Consider the following 15515-nt stretch of genomic DNA (forward strand, 5'->3'; position numbering starts at 1 on the left):
ACCTCCAGAAGTTCATCCTCCAGTTGCAGAATACCAAGTGTTGCAGCCGGACCATCTGAAGCAACTGATGATATATAATGATGTCCATCAAATGTGTCAAGCTCAACTCCTAGTCTCAAAGTGTGGATGGGTAATAGCTGCCAAAAGACAAGTATGGCTGAGAATGTATGTATCTTAATCTACCACAATATAAACACATTTAGGATTCAGTAGCTCACTGAATTAAACTAAACACACCGTATGTTGATAAAGTCTTCATACTGACATCATCTGCATTACAGCGCAAGGGTCCATAACTTCTCTATACAAACAGTTGGCACAAACAACCAATCTGCCCCTTGGGGGAAAAAGCAATTTGAACTGTATTCTTAAATAAGATTACCATATTGGAAAAAAATGCAGAGAAAAGTGCCATGTAAAGTCTGTCCTGCCCAAATGGATCTCCTTGTCCCTGAGCCACGATCACTGTGGCAAACTCCTCTGCAGGATGATGACATTGTTGAGTACTTTCAACCTCTGCCCCATTCTATAGTGGCTTTCAACAACATGGATGTGTGTTTTAAAACATTAATTTGCCCATGCTACCAGAAGATAAGTAGAATATTGGCAGCCTTTTCTTTGAAAAGTGAAATAGAGTCACAAAGACACAAAACTTCTGTAACACATCAATCTGGAATTGTATCATGCCTTCCTAGGATTACTCTGCCAATAATATACCCTGAAGGAAATCATCATGTAAGTCATACCTTTGAGTACTTCTGGAGCTCTGAATCATCTGTAATGGGCATATCCACATTCACAACCTAAAAATTGTACATGATAATATTTTTCAATAGCATGACAATAAAGACTTTACTAGAATGATGAATTCTGACAAAAAACTGATGAGCAAAATAAACTGTACTTAAACAAAGTCACAGTGTTTAAAACAAATCTTAGAAAAGTCTTTCAGACACAGAACATTTACAGCTAGGAGTATGGTGATTATGCACTATTAGCAGGCTCCAATATTATCCTGTTCCTGAAGCCCGAGTGCCAATTTTAGTCGAGTTCAGTAATCCTGTATAAGCACAAAATGCCATTATGTTTGACACAAATATCCAAACTGACTTGCCAATCAGAATCTGAAAAGTACGATAGCTTAAGTTATTACTTCAGGCTATAGTACATCCATCTAACATCTAGACTAAACCACCGTCTTCTGCAGCATGTTTCTAACATTGCTTGAAATACATGAGTTTAATTACCAAATCTGATTGCAAAGTGGATCATATAAAGCAGTGACAAGAAATCCCTTCAGTATATCTTTTTTTATATATATATATATTAATAAAATAACTATGTTCACCACCAGTTTTCTTGTACTGTTCTTCCTTAACATATTTATCTTTAACCTTAGAAGGTTATTTACTCCAATTTTAAATGTAGTAAGATGACATCCGTGGTGTACTATGGCCCAGGGTTGGAGTTTAGGGCACTGAAGTTTAGTATGTTTGGGAAGATTCCTGCACTTGGTAGATTTGGAAAATATACAGCCTTGCAAAAAATCAGGAAACTTCAGGCACCTCTGGAAAATTCTAGTTTAACAAAGTATCCATGAAACAGTTCTAAGCCTCAGCTTTTTCTTTTGGATTAATTTTAAACAGGGCGTTCAGCATCTTGTTTTCCAGTACCAAGGGTATTTTTCTTGACAGACAGAATCCATTTCACGTTCATTCAGTTGTAACTAAATGAATCTATGACTGATAACTAACTCCTCAGCTTGACTGCTCACACCTAGGTACCTGGCAACAAACACCACAGAGTCATACATCCCTGCACTGAATTCCAGAGTCTCTTTCTGTTTCAGCAGGATCTCAGCTCCTTCCATTGGTAGCACAAAGGATCAGCAACACAGAAGCCATGAGTGACACCAAACCCTCTCTTCAAACAGCTATTTCCACTGAAGAGAAATACTTCTGAGAGAATACTCAAACTTGTAGGCACCTTTGCAGGGTGATTTTCTGGGAGCTGAGTGTGGGAGTGAGGTTAGCATCAAACTGGGACTGCACTATCAGGCTGAAATTGAACTAAACGCTGTTATTGAATGCAGCCAAGCAAGACTAGAGATAGGTACAGGCGACAAGAACTGGAAGAACTGAAAAATTACTTTTACAATGGGATGCCACAACAGTTTCCTCTATTATTTAAAAGAACCATTTGTTAACAATTTCACTCCTGACATTTTACTGGCAGCAGCTAAAGAAGAACTGGAAATGGACAGTTTCACGAACTAAGAGGGTTTTCCTCCTCTGTGAGAAGTGTGATAGTGCTAAGGGAAGTAATATTAGACTCTTGAAATGTAAGGATGGGAATACCAAGCAACTGAAGTGGGCAGCCAAACAGATTTATTGCATCATGTACATAATCTTACACGAACTTCAGATCTTAAAGGAGTGCTAATGGAAAGAAGAGAAGCAAGTTTCTCAAGGCAATTCTTAAAGCTACATTAAATCTTCCAGCAAGTGACTGGAACGATGGCTACTCCAAGTGGTAAAAGTAAGTGTCTCTAAATCAACTGGACAAGCATTGCAAAGAAAAACAGGGCATTTTCTTGGTGGTGGTGAGAATTTTTTAAGTCTTCGGAAAGAACACTGGCTGGAGTCTTTTTTATCTGTACTCAATGGCTAACAGCACTGAAAAGCAGTAGTGAATTACAATTTCAGTCAACTCCTTATGACAATTCATCAAAACAATCTTTTGCTTGGCAATTATTTAATATGAAGTGAAGAAATATCTAATAGACACTGGCACCACAAAGTTAGACTACTGTGAACTACTTCCTATTTTCTTAGCATGTTCGAAAATCATTCTTTCATTCTCCTAATAAAATTGTAAAATTCTTCATGAAACACAGGAGCTCTATCCTGAGCCTTTTTTTCCCAGTGCACAATAAAACAAACAGATCATAAATGAAATCATAAAAACACCACATATTTTAAGTGGCTGCTATGATGCAGATTTAAAAGGACAGTTGATTTTCTTAAATCACTGTTCCTGTCTAGTATCTGTGTAACAATAGTATCTATACAAACAATTAAAACAAACCAACAACTCCTCATTGTAACAGTCTTACATTTCAGCCTTGATGTTACAGGAAACAAAACTTGATGTTACTGATCTGTTCCAAACACTAAACTGTTCTATAAACAGCCTGTAATGCTAAGCTCACAGATCTGTAATTTAAAGAAATAACATACATGTTTATTGAAATATAACATACCATAACTTCGTATTCGGGTCCCAGCAGGTTTTCCCACTTGGATTTCAGCTCATGTACTGGAGGGACCGGGACTCTTCCTAAATATAAAAGTGAATATTAAATTTACAAGCATATTGTACATTCAGAAGTATGTTTACTTCTAAATACTTCAATAAAAATTCAGTGTAAGTAAAAGATTAGAGGGAATAATCCCAAAAAGGAAAGTGCATTAAGACGAGTCTATCAAACAGTGCAAATCAAGAACATCTTTCTTAGGAAAACAATGCAAAATGTCAGCTACGTCTAACATGATTTATTCAACTGAGAAGCAGAAGAGGTGATGCTTGCATTGATGAGATGTGAGTTCTGTACTGTATAGTACTGTAAATAAATCATTCTTTCAGGCTGCAAAACAAATTTCACATGACTCCATAATTTGTTGCTATAAAAATGCTTGCCACTCCAGGGAAGCATCATCTCCCACCAAAATGAACCCCCTTACGAAGTAAAACACCTGACAAGATATTGCTTTTATCAAGAGGCTGTGTCAGCACAATACAGTCACAAATTTTATTTATATATTTGGCAGGTATAAAGACTTGTCTAGTTTAATTAGGCCAGTAAGTAACATGAGCTTTAATATAAGCTCCAGTTCTAAACCAGTCTTCCGTGGGAACTTGGCTATCTTGACATTTATATCTTTTCAGCTTTCTAACTTATGCAACCAAGGCAGTATTACATTCATGTAAGACAATTTGACAGAGCTAGACAGCATAAAATGACTGGCTGCCCTGCATTTGACCTCATCCAGAAGCTCAGTGCACATATAAAGTTCCAAGCCGAAGCAATGTTTAACTGGTAAGAATCAAGCTCTAAAGCAAATTCCATCTAGCAGCTACAGCAGCAGCAACTAGGGTCTGAATTACCGAAAACTGGGGTTTTTTTTTTCCCCTGAATGACTGCAATAGTTTGTCAGATGTCTAGACAAGGCACAGACCACTTAGTATTGCTGATGTGTTGTACTGAAATTTAGAATGTAAATCACAACCTCACTACAAGAAAGACACTGAGGTGCTGGAGCACGTCCAAAGAAGGGCAACGAAGCTGGTGAAGGGTCCTAGAGCAAAAGTGTTATGAGGAGTGGCTGAGGGAACTGGGGGTGTTTAGCCTGGAGAAAAGGAGGCTCAGGGGAGACCTTCTCACTCTCTACAGCTGCCTGAAAAGAGGTTGTAGTGAGGTGGGGTCAGTCTCTTCCCCCAGATAACAAGCAATAGAACAAGAGGCAATGGCCTCAAGTTGTGCCAGGGGAGGTTCAGAATGGATATTAGGAAAAATGTCTTCATCAAAAGGGTGGTCAAGCCCTGGAACAGGCTGCCCAGGGAAGGGGTGGAGTCCCCAACCCTGGAGGTACTTAAAAAACATGCAGATGTGGCACTTAGGGACATAGCTTAGTGGTGGACTTGGCAGTGCTGGGCTAATGGTTGGACCTGATGGTCTTAAAGGTTTTTTCCAACCTAAACGATTCTATTCAATTTTGCACACAAACTGATGAGTAAAATACCTCAAGGGGGGAATTCTGAAGATGCCAAGAGAAGTTCAGAGCCTACCTACTAGCAAAAGCCAACGCGAATGGGATGTCAAGCTGCCTCTGCTTTCAACACCTTTGTAGCAAGCAAAGATAAAAGATGAACTTTGCAATACTTCCTCTTTACATCAATTCATAACTTTGAAGTTTTCTGCTCATTAAAAACAAAGATTTAAGTTAATTTACACCACAACATAACCTATCGCTGTACCTCTTCCACTAATGTTCTGTCAAGCCAGATAGGCAAATTCTGTCTGATCTGACACTGAGAAACCACACTCCTGAGAGCCTAACATTTCACTTGGAAATATCCAGAGCATCTTTAATCTATAGGCTCAAGGAGGTACAGATATTCAAGGACTCCAGCAATTCAGCTAAGTATTTCCTGTCCCCAAAAAGAAACCCCACCAAGAATAATAACCTAGGTTTGTAAATACAGTCCACAGTTCTCTCTGAAATACATTATCTACTTAAAATAAAAAGGGGGTGGGTGGGAGGGAAGACAAACTGTCCCAAAATTCTGAGCTGTGAGTTAAGGGTTTTTTCCTCCATTGAAATTTAACAGAAGTTTCCAACGAGAAGTTGTCTTCAGGAGCCTTGTTATCAAGCGCAGATGGATTGCTACATTCACTTCCCAACTATAGCAAAAACAGAACACCAGTGAGTTCTTCTACTCTTTCTACTTGCAGAAATACTTAGGGACAGAAATTCTTTAACCTCTTTTTGTGCTATTACAAAGTTATAGCATGAACACACAAGACCTAAGCACCTGCAATCCCCTGTGCAGCCAAATATAGATTTTAAGGTTCACAAGGAGTAATGAATCTTAGGGCCAAGCTCGAAGTTCAATTCAGTAATGGTAAACTGTGTTCAGCTGGCTGAATACAGATCTTTTTGTCACTTCTAGAACACATTACCAAAATCTATGAGTTGTTCAGAGCAGGTGATGATGCACGTCTCCACTTGAAGTTCCACTCCTTCTTTCTTTCAAACACACTTTGAAGTCTTTGCTTGTAACTTCCTCAGAACTGTGGAAATGTTGGCTGGAGGGATTTGGATTAAATATATCCAATTCCAATGGTATCACCCAATTCACTTAAAAAGCTCCTTTTTCCTCAGAACAGCTTTTTCCACATGGCAGCTAATAGGAAGTTTCTTTCTAGTCTCTCATCCAGCTGGATTTCCCATGACCTAAGATATGTACCATGCCTTCTATAATGTGCAAGGCCTCAGAAATGAAAACACTTCTCAGAGACAGCTTTCACTAGCAACAACTTTCAACATATTTAGCCTGCCCTTCCATACAGTTTTTCATTTCTAATTAGAAAGCATCAAGAATAAATCACAAGTGTATTGTAAAAATCATCCTTCCTAGTCAAAATTGCTGGCTTCTTCAAAATCGGGATCTTTTCTTCTTGCAAATTCCTCCTGGTTTCACAAACTTAACATACAAGGATGTGTACTGTGCTCTAGTGCACTTCATTAATGCACTACCTGTGTTTGCCATACTGTTGGATATTTTTCCCCCGCCGTCTTTAAGCGCCTGACTAGCATCACCACATCTTTAGGTTTTGAGTAGTGCTACAAGGCAAAAGAAAGCAGTTCTGCCCAGACTGCAGTCTTGCAGATGCAGCTGTTAAGTTAATTGCCTCTAGTCTGCTAGCAGAAAGTTTCAGGCCTCGTGCACATTGCATCCTAAACCATGTTGCCTTTGTAACAGAACTGCTTAAGCACGGTTTTGCCTGGCCAGAATTACCATTTAATACCTCTCCAGGAAACACAATTTAATAAGAATTTCACACAACTAAGCTTAAAGGGAAGTAATACGTTATTTTACAAAACGTACCTTTTACATTAAACTTCTAAAAGCATTTCCAGAGTTTAGTCAGAACCTTAAATTAGCAGTATTTACTTTAGCACCATTATAATGAAGTGTCCACCACCATGTCCAAAATAAGCACCTATCTTTGGAATTTAAACTTGGCCATTAAATTCTATTCCAAGGTGAAATCCTATATATGTCATATTTCAGTATGAGTAAAATTTGCAACTAAATACTTCAACTTTGTAACAAGAGATACACACACACACACACACACTTTATAGTTGCATAAAGCTTTTGCAGAACCTTGTAACTTGAAGAGGCTTTTCACCATGAAAACCTGCAGTTTAATCAAGCAATGATACTTGCTTACCATTGCATTAAATGTTTCTGATTCATTACTCAGTTTCAAAGCCATGCCCACTGCTTTAGCCTGCTGGCCTAAGCAGGACCAGCACTGCTAGATGGTATCAAGGGCAGTATCCAACTGCAAACGAATAATATCTACAGTGTTTAAATTTTTATATCCTAAGACACACTGCGCATACAAACACATTACTCTGTATTGTCCAGGCTAATGGGATTGAATACACAGGAGAACAGAAAAATCACGTAATAAACTTGTTACATGATGCACTGGGGAATGGAGTGCAGAAATACCACACTGGTCCTGCAAGGAATCAATATGGGTCCAACCGGCAGCTATAGATTCCAGGCAATGAAGTCCTTGCCAGACCCAGGTGCATCTGCACCATACTCTGCAGAACCACAAGGAAGGGGATTATGAGATTTGCACAATGCTAGAATTGAAGGGGAGCCACTCGTATACATACAACTTGATTACAAACTCCTTTTGAAAGTAAGAGCTTTTGAGTATTTATGGAGAGGCAGTGGATCCACATCAAAGCAGTTTGGGTCTGCTATGAAAAGGGCTCAAAAATATCAGCAGAACAGGGATCACTAAGGCATATCTACATAAGACACCTTGAGACTAAGAGTTTGTTAACTTCAAGCCAGGTAAAAGCAATTTTAGTTCCCAGCATAAACTGATCCTGGCATTGATATACCATCTTTGCACAGCTCTAGGTATTAGGTTAACAAATGCCTCAAAGTTCTCTTTGCATCAGGGCAGACATCTGCAGCCTGTGACACAAAATAACCCAATCACAAGTAGTCAGGAACTGACAGTGATATGGTTCACTTCAGTAAAAAAATAAATACTTTATGCACAGAAAGTTCCACAGTAAGAAAAGGCCTGGCTAAGTGACACAGGACAGCATGTGTTGCTCTTTTCTAGTCTCTGTCATTGTGAGTGTAAGTCCTCCTGGCTCTTCTGCCTCTAAATACATTCTGCTGCCAAGTCCTTAAGTTATTTGTCCATTGTAACTACAAATCAATATATGCTTTTCCATTCATACAGCTAAAACAATGCTTTGATAACCTCACATCTCAGCTACTTAACCACCTCTGTTTTGGCTTCCTATTTCTGGGAACATGCAAAAGTCACAACAAAGGATGTCTGGTTACAAGGCTTGGACAGAAAAGTAAAACAGAATGGAACATAGGAGCTGCTACATTTCTCTCGTTTCCAGGTTGTCTCTAATACTGACAGATCTTCCACAATCATAGCAAAATTGTTATTCATCGACAGCCGTAATTCAGATTCCTCTGTTACATCTACATATCTTAAGAAACTACCAGGCATAAGGATAATTTATGCTGACTCCAACACAAGCTGTAGAAATTCACCCAGAAGTTCCTGTAGAAGAGCCCAGAAATCTGTAGGGGAATTGAAGCACGCCTTCTGGAAAGACCTCCAACACAGATTCAGAAGTCAGCTACAAAACAAAGTAATCCATGCCTTTGTGATCTGCCCCTATGTCCAACTGCCTTTGCTGTTAAAAACACATGCCTAATTTGAACTCCTGTCCAGCTTCCGATTCCAGTTCTCAGGTCTTTACACCTATTGTGCCTTTGCCAGACTAGAGATTCTCATCTGCCTGCATACCTGTGCAGTCAACAATTTCCAGTTCAGCTAGTAAGCTCGGGACAAGCAAGCCAGAAACAGCGTATCTAGAGGCTGAACTCTCGTTTCCAACAGTAGCATGGGAGGAAGCAGCATGCAGCAGTATAAATACCAGAAGGTAAATGAGCTGGGTCTGGAAACCAACAGGAAGCAAGGAGAGATTCATTGTCAAGTGGGGAATCTCACAGGAGGTGGACATATAACTTGTGTTATGCCTCCTACTTCTCCAGAAAATGTGTCAATGACCAGGTGCACTATAAGCAGGACAAGCAAACAGGAGCCAGTTACATGGCAGGTGGCACACAGGTGAGACAAATGTTCATGGAAACGGCCTCTGTCTCATTTGTGTGGAAAATGGCCTACAAAAATGGAGACATTTCACAAGACATGGTCCCCTGTCCCTGCTGCTGCAGCTACCTCTGGTCCTTCATCAAGCTCTACCCTGCCAAAATTCCTGAGGGAAGATGCTGCAGCTCAGGTCACAGGTTGTAGGAGATCAAGTCAAGCAGCTTGGAAGAGGACTACTGATGAAGTTACTGCAGTGCCAGAAGAGGAAACTGCAACAAATTGGCATCAGAGATGATGTACAGGAAACCAACAGAATACTTTGAAAAGACTGCAGATGCCTAAGATCTGTGACGGCAAGAAGATAGATGTGACTGAGGCAACACTGGATCGGGAAGTAAATGTGAACTTTTAACAGTTCCACCTCCAGATGCTGCTCATCTAGCAATCTGGTTCAGGGCCCTGGCAGCAGAGGAGGATGGACAGATCTCCGTCAGGAGAAGATTGCTGGCAGCACACCTTAGGTCATCAGAGTAGGACCAGGGCTAGAAAGAGGAATCAGTGAGCTGGAGGCATTCAGCTCTATAGAGCTTATGAGATTAATTCCAGAGTACTGAAAGGACTGCACCTCCACTGTCTATAATCTACAAAAAAATGCCCAAATCAAAACATGGCAATCAAAGGGGGACTGCTAATGACTAGAAAAGGGCAACTTAATGCAAGGACAAATACCCAGAGAATTTATAGGGCAGTCAGTCTCACCTTTGGCCCTGGAGAGATCATGAGATGCTTCCTTTTGGAATCCATTTTGGAAGACATAAAAGTAAGGTGGCAAATCCGGAACAGTTAATATAGATTTGCCAAATAACTGATCAATCTGATTGCCAAGATAGCTATGTGGATGAAGGGTGTAATACATCTCAACTTTACTGAAGCTTTTGACACCATTTACATCAGCATTCTCATTTGGAAACTGAGGAAGCGTGAGTTTGATGACTGATAAATAGGCTGAAAACAAGACGGCTCGCTGGGATCAAAGACAGCATTAACCAATGGCTTGACAGCTAGTTATGAAAGAAGGTCAATAGCTGCAGGGCCTAACAGCGCCCTTCATCAGTGACATCTATGATGACACAGAACACTCTTGGCAAACCTCATTTTGGGGATAGAGTGGGGTGGAAGATTTGATAGATCTAACAGGTAGAGCTTTACTTTAGAGCGACCTGAATAAAAAGCATTACAGAGCAAAAGCTAAAGACAGAGTAAGCCACGACAGCCCATCAGTATTGAAAATGGATTAAAGACAATTCCAAAGACTCAGAAGAGACACTGCAGATATCCTACCCACCTGTTTTATCTAGACTTTGTTTCTTTTCAGTTTGAGGATTATCCTTCTGTTCTTGGTTTTCCTCATTCTTAGTGTCCACACTAGTTTCAGTCCCTACAGCTCCAGGGGACACAAAGACTGGAACAGTTGGCTGCACTGTGAAAACAGATGAAAAAAAAATAAATTATATGCTGCAAAATATATCAAGTAGTAACACCATGTCATGAACCAATTTTTTTTTTTTTTGGCTACACAGGAGTTTTGCACTCAAATTTCCTAAATCTCTCATTTATGTTTCTTTCCATTCCTCCCCAAGTATCTTTTTTTTTTGTGTGCCCTTACAAAAATCTAGGATTATGTGGTATCTAGTCTTAATTGTTAAATTAGGTAGCTGAAAATGCAGTGAAAAATAAAATCAGTTGCTAAAAAAAAGATTACCTCTATCTGTAGCTCTTTCTGAGGAAATAGTAGGTTTCCTCCTAAGTAAGGTAAGGTGTACAGTCTGTCCTGTGTTACGCAATGCCTCTACCACTTCTTGGTTGGTATAATCCTGTATATTAACTCCATCAACCTCAAACAAGAAAATCAGATAATATTAATTACATTGCATTACATTCTTATGCTGTACCATACACTGTAAGCAACATCCACATTATTTTGTGCAGAAATTGTAGGGTTATTCACCCAAGACAGCAGTATTTGCAAAACAATCTCATTAAATCAGTTACATTTCACTAATTAGATAACATTTTCAAAATGCATTTTAAAAGGAAACACAACAGTAATTTCTTCTGTCTTCACAGGGCGACCACAAAACAGAATTTACTAATCTAAGTATGCACTGATTTTCCCCCTACAATTTTTTTGCTTACAAAAACCAGCTTGAGTAGTATTGTGAATGAAGCTTCCCAGTGAGAGCAGTCAACCTAGAACTCTGTTCAGTTCATTATCACTGTTAGCTCTTGCATGGATTTTTAACTTGCCCCACACAAGCCTATACACATAACTGTTCATATAATCCACAACCCAATTCTTACATTAAGTCAGATGTTTTAATTTACAACCAAAATACTCTGTTCACCTCACTGTTAGATCATGCGCCAATAAGGGCTTCAACTGCAAAGCTGTGGACAAAAGCACAAGGTTGTATCAATTTTTGCTCTCACAAAGGAGAAACTGACTTTGGAAGGTCTGGCATAGTGCACATTTAAAAAGTAATTTAAAATCGTATCTCTATAAATATTGTATCTTAAAAAAAAAGACTATGTAATTCATTCTTGCTTGCACTGTGAATTGGCTATTATTCAATTCACTGTTATGCAATGTTTTTTAATTTTTCTGCACATTAAAGCTTAGGGTTTTAAACCTAATTTGTGACTATTAACATTTTGATTGTATCCACACTACGCTACGCAGTCATTAAGGACCATTAAACAGTGTGCCACATCTTGCAAAATCTTAACCATCCTCAAACCATTCAATTCAAATAAAAGCTAATGCTGCTCATCTTTACTTCAGGCCAAAAGCCAACATTCTCCACTCTGAAATATTTTAATACAAATGCTTCCCTCTTTCATAGTTAACTACTATTTACTACTACTTTTAATATAAAATAATATTTTAACCACAGCAACCCAAAGCTCATTTCTGTTACAACTCTACCTAAACAAATACGAACCACCAAATTATTTCCTCTGCAAAGTACAGAACGTTTAATTAATTTTAGGAAGTCTTTACTACATTGCTCTTTTAACACTGAGATGTGCAATTAAGTATTAGTTCTACAAAAATATATAAGCAGACTATTTTACTTACAGCAACAATTTTGTCATGAACATGTATTTGGCCATTGTGGTCAGCAGCACTACCAGGTATTATATTTTTCACAAAAATCCCTGAAGGTTCTGTTGGCAGGGGGAGGGGAGGAAGAGAAACAAGTCACTACATTAATCCAATTTGTTTCTTTTCTTATTCAGCTTTTTTAATTACAGCCTTTTTCACACACTTCTGCCTGCAAAGTTATGATTCTGTAAACTGCCAGCACTTGCACATGACCACTCACAGAGCTTGACACAGAATGACTGAGGATCTCTGATGGAAAAAACAGCATGGACACACTCACCTGTACAGTGACCTCAAAAATTTTCCCTTAAAATGGCTCACAAAAGGCCACCTCCTCCATGGATTCATCCTTGTGCTTACCCAGGCTTTAAACCACAATCACTTAAATCCATGCTGCATTTGATTTCAATAGGACTACCCAAGCTAGAAGTAAAGTATGTGCTTAAGTACTTTGATCAGGACTTCAATCATCTTATAGCTAAAGAATTTAGTACTTTAAATCTTAAAGGAAAAGGATTTTTCTTTTTTTTTTTTTTAAAAAAAAGAGAAACATAGAAATCAGAAAAGCTGTTCTTTGTAATATTTGACGTTTAATTATTAATTCTAACTTCTAATTAGCACACAAAATAAAAACAAAAAACAGTAAAAAAAAGTAAAAAAAACCAGTCATCCGTTGAAACAGTAACCCTTCCCTTCCACAAACTCCTGCAAAATACAAGATGCTGACCTTTAATTCTACTGAATCTTGACACTTCATCCATCCTTTTCTCAATGTTAACCTTCCTCATACACCTGCCCAACACGGTTTGCCCATGCTCAGCAAAACTCCTCTACCAGTGCCTCAAACCCAGCATTTCCTATTGTCTGACATGTACTCCTCCTCAGCCTAGTTCCCGGTGCTCACTGCACTGGCCTGGGATTCCCGACCAGCAACAGTAGAGAATCTCTTGGGAAAGAAGAGGGCTGGAAAGCAACCCCAGCTACACCACGTTCCCAGAATACCTTCTTGAGTCCCATGAGGAAGGGGAAGGAATAAAAAGCACTACCCCTTTGTGTAAAATCAGATATTCAGTTGAGCCCATTTTAAAAATATTATCATTCGTGGTACAAATATTGGAAAGACAATTTAGCAGCTCTAATTTAAAAAGGATTTAGGAAAAAACCACCATAAACTGATTCCATGTCCCAATATCCCAGCATAGGTATTTTAATCTGTTCCCAGAGCTTAGACAGTGAAACAGCCATCTGCCAAAGACAGTACATCATCCTGTGAAGTTGGCATACACACCATGCACAGCTAAGATTCTCTGCACCTCTTGCCTGGCAGAGGGATGGACTAGTTAATCTGGCTGATCATTTCTACTCTTAACACCTACAATTCATTAAACAAACAAAAGTTGCACGCTGAGTTACGTTGTACATACTGAAGCTGCCATTGAAAAGTTAAGGCAAATTGCAGACATCTGATACTCTCTTTCTGAAATTCTTCTTGATTTGTGTTATCTGAATTATGCTATATACTGCTGGGGCAAAATAAGGAACAGTGTGGACAGGAACTTGACTGTTGGAGTCTGTACATGCAGGAACTTGTCTGTTACAGTTTAATGTCTTGCACAGTAAAAACATAAGCATCTAAAATTCACAGTCCAGCAGTCAAGTGGGAATTATTTTTTTAAGTGTATTACAACTCCAAAAAATGTTGTGGCTGAATTTCACTTTGCAGCCAGTTCTCCATCTTCATAGATGTTGTAAGTTACACTGTTTCAAAGAAGTGCTAACCATTTTCTCCATAGTAAATAAAGGGTATTTGAGAAGCCTCCATTCTAGACTTTACTAAATCCTGTAGGACTCACCCACATCAGATGTGCCAGCATACCCAACAATTGTTATCCCCAGGCTTTGCCCATTCTTTTTTATAAGTTCAACATCATAGGTCTCAAAAAGTTTGGCATTATCCTATAAATAAAGCACAAGACAATAAAAAACCTCATTATTTCCCAGTACCATTACAATATTGCAGGTTAATTAAGATCAGAAGTAGTGATTTTGATTTTCCTGTTTTAGGAGGGATCAGATCTGCAAGAGATACACCCAATGTTTGCCAGAAATAAGGTGTGACCCAAAGTCAGTAGATATTTTTAGAATTCTTTCCCAATACTTTCTCCACATACCCATCTGAGGTATAGTATTTTTTTTTTTGGAAATTTTATGGAAAATTTTATGGAAAACAAAGGTTTTCATTAGACTGCTCAGGGGCCATTTCCCTTTGGATTCCACTGCCACTTGGTAACAAACTCCCCAGTCAATCCCACAAGACAACAGAAACCCTGAATACCCTTAGAATTTCTTCTCTCCCTTTCATATGTTAGTCCTGATAAAGTGTCATGAATCCACTTGCTTGAGCTCTTTCTACTAGACAGTTAAGAAGTAAAAAAACCTGGTACAGATACAAAGTGTGATCACTCACATATTTCTGTTGGAAAAAGCGATGTTTATCTCTCCTTGTTATTACCTACTAAAGAAGTAAGGGGCAGCAGGAAAGGGATCTCAAAACAGAAAAGAGGTTCAGTGCCCTCAAATGAAAGAAACCATGTGTATACATAGTAGGCACATCTCTACTACAGAAGCAGTTGCCTACTTAAATGCAAATACAGCAGTCTAGGTAGGTGTTTGATCTTATTGTGTTTTTATGCTAGATCCCAAACCACAAAACCATTCCAAACGTTAATCTTACACACATCAGCTTAACAAGTTTGATATGATCCTGTTCAGATTTGAACACCACCAAACTGCAAAGAGCACTGGAAGCCTCCAGACTGTCTAAGGCAATAGGAAGCAAAAGACTCATTAGCTCACATTCAATGAAAATTATTTTCAAGACCTAAGAGGGGAAGAAGAGTATTCATTTGTAAATGCTTTATTGTTGAACTGATGACTTCTCACAACAAATAATACTTGAAAAGAGAAGCACATAACATGACTTGTTCTCTGAACCCTCCACATACTACAATTACCAAAAAAACATAAAAGCCACTAGCTAAGCTTACAGTATGATCTGATCTTACACTGGAGAAGTATACAGAAAAAGGTCGCCACAAAGCTGGCCTCAGTATGTCTGTGCAACTCTACTCTTGACAGGTAAAAACCAAAACTGCAAGACAGAGTTCAAACAGGACACACTAAAGACATTGGTGATACCAAAGGGAAAAAACAATCAAGCACATAGATCTGGGATTGCAAGGGATAAATTAAAATACATAAAGTTGTTTGTTTTCAGTAATCTGATACAGCCCAATGAGATCAAAAAGAAGAACATGATCAGAGTAAGGTCTGTTAAAGTGATGAAATCAAGAGGGATAGTGTCACTGCCAACAGCAAAAAATGGAC

At 38.8% G+C, this 15515-nt stretch overlaps 1 protein-coding gene across 4 annotated transcripts in view; it reads right to left on the reverse strand.

Annotated features, from left to right (window-relative positions):
- The window catches only part of PATJ (PATJ crumbs cell polarity complex component), a 157241-nt gene that overhangs the window by 123560 nt on the left and 18166 nt on the right, over window positions 1-15515 (reverse strand). For all 4 annotated transcript variants that reach the window (XM_056355669.1, XM_056355666.1, XM_056355667.1 and 1 more), the window contains exons 9-15: window positions 13982-14084; window positions 12102-12190; window positions 10725-10857; window positions 10308-10442; window positions 3263-3339; window positions 747-803; window positions 3-137 (exon numbers count right to left, since the gene is read on the reverse strand). In XM_056355669.1, the coding sequence (XP_056211644.1) occupies window positions 3-137; window positions 747-803; window positions 3263-3339; window positions 10308-10442; window positions 10725-10857; window positions 12102-12190; window positions 13982-14084 (729 nt within the window). The remainder of the gene's footprint in view (window positions 1-2; window positions 138-746; window positions 804-3262; window positions 3340-10307; window positions 10443-10724; window positions 10858-12101; window positions 12191-13981; window positions 14085-15515) is intronic.

This window comes from Falco biarmicus, chromosome 11, assembly GCF_023638135.1.
Source record: "Falco biarmicus isolate bFalBia1 chromosome 11, bFalBia1.pri, whole genome shotgun sequence".
NCBI classification, from domain to species: domain Eukaryota; kingdom Metazoa; phylum Chordata; class Aves; order Falconiformes; family Falconidae; genus Falco; species Falco biarmicus.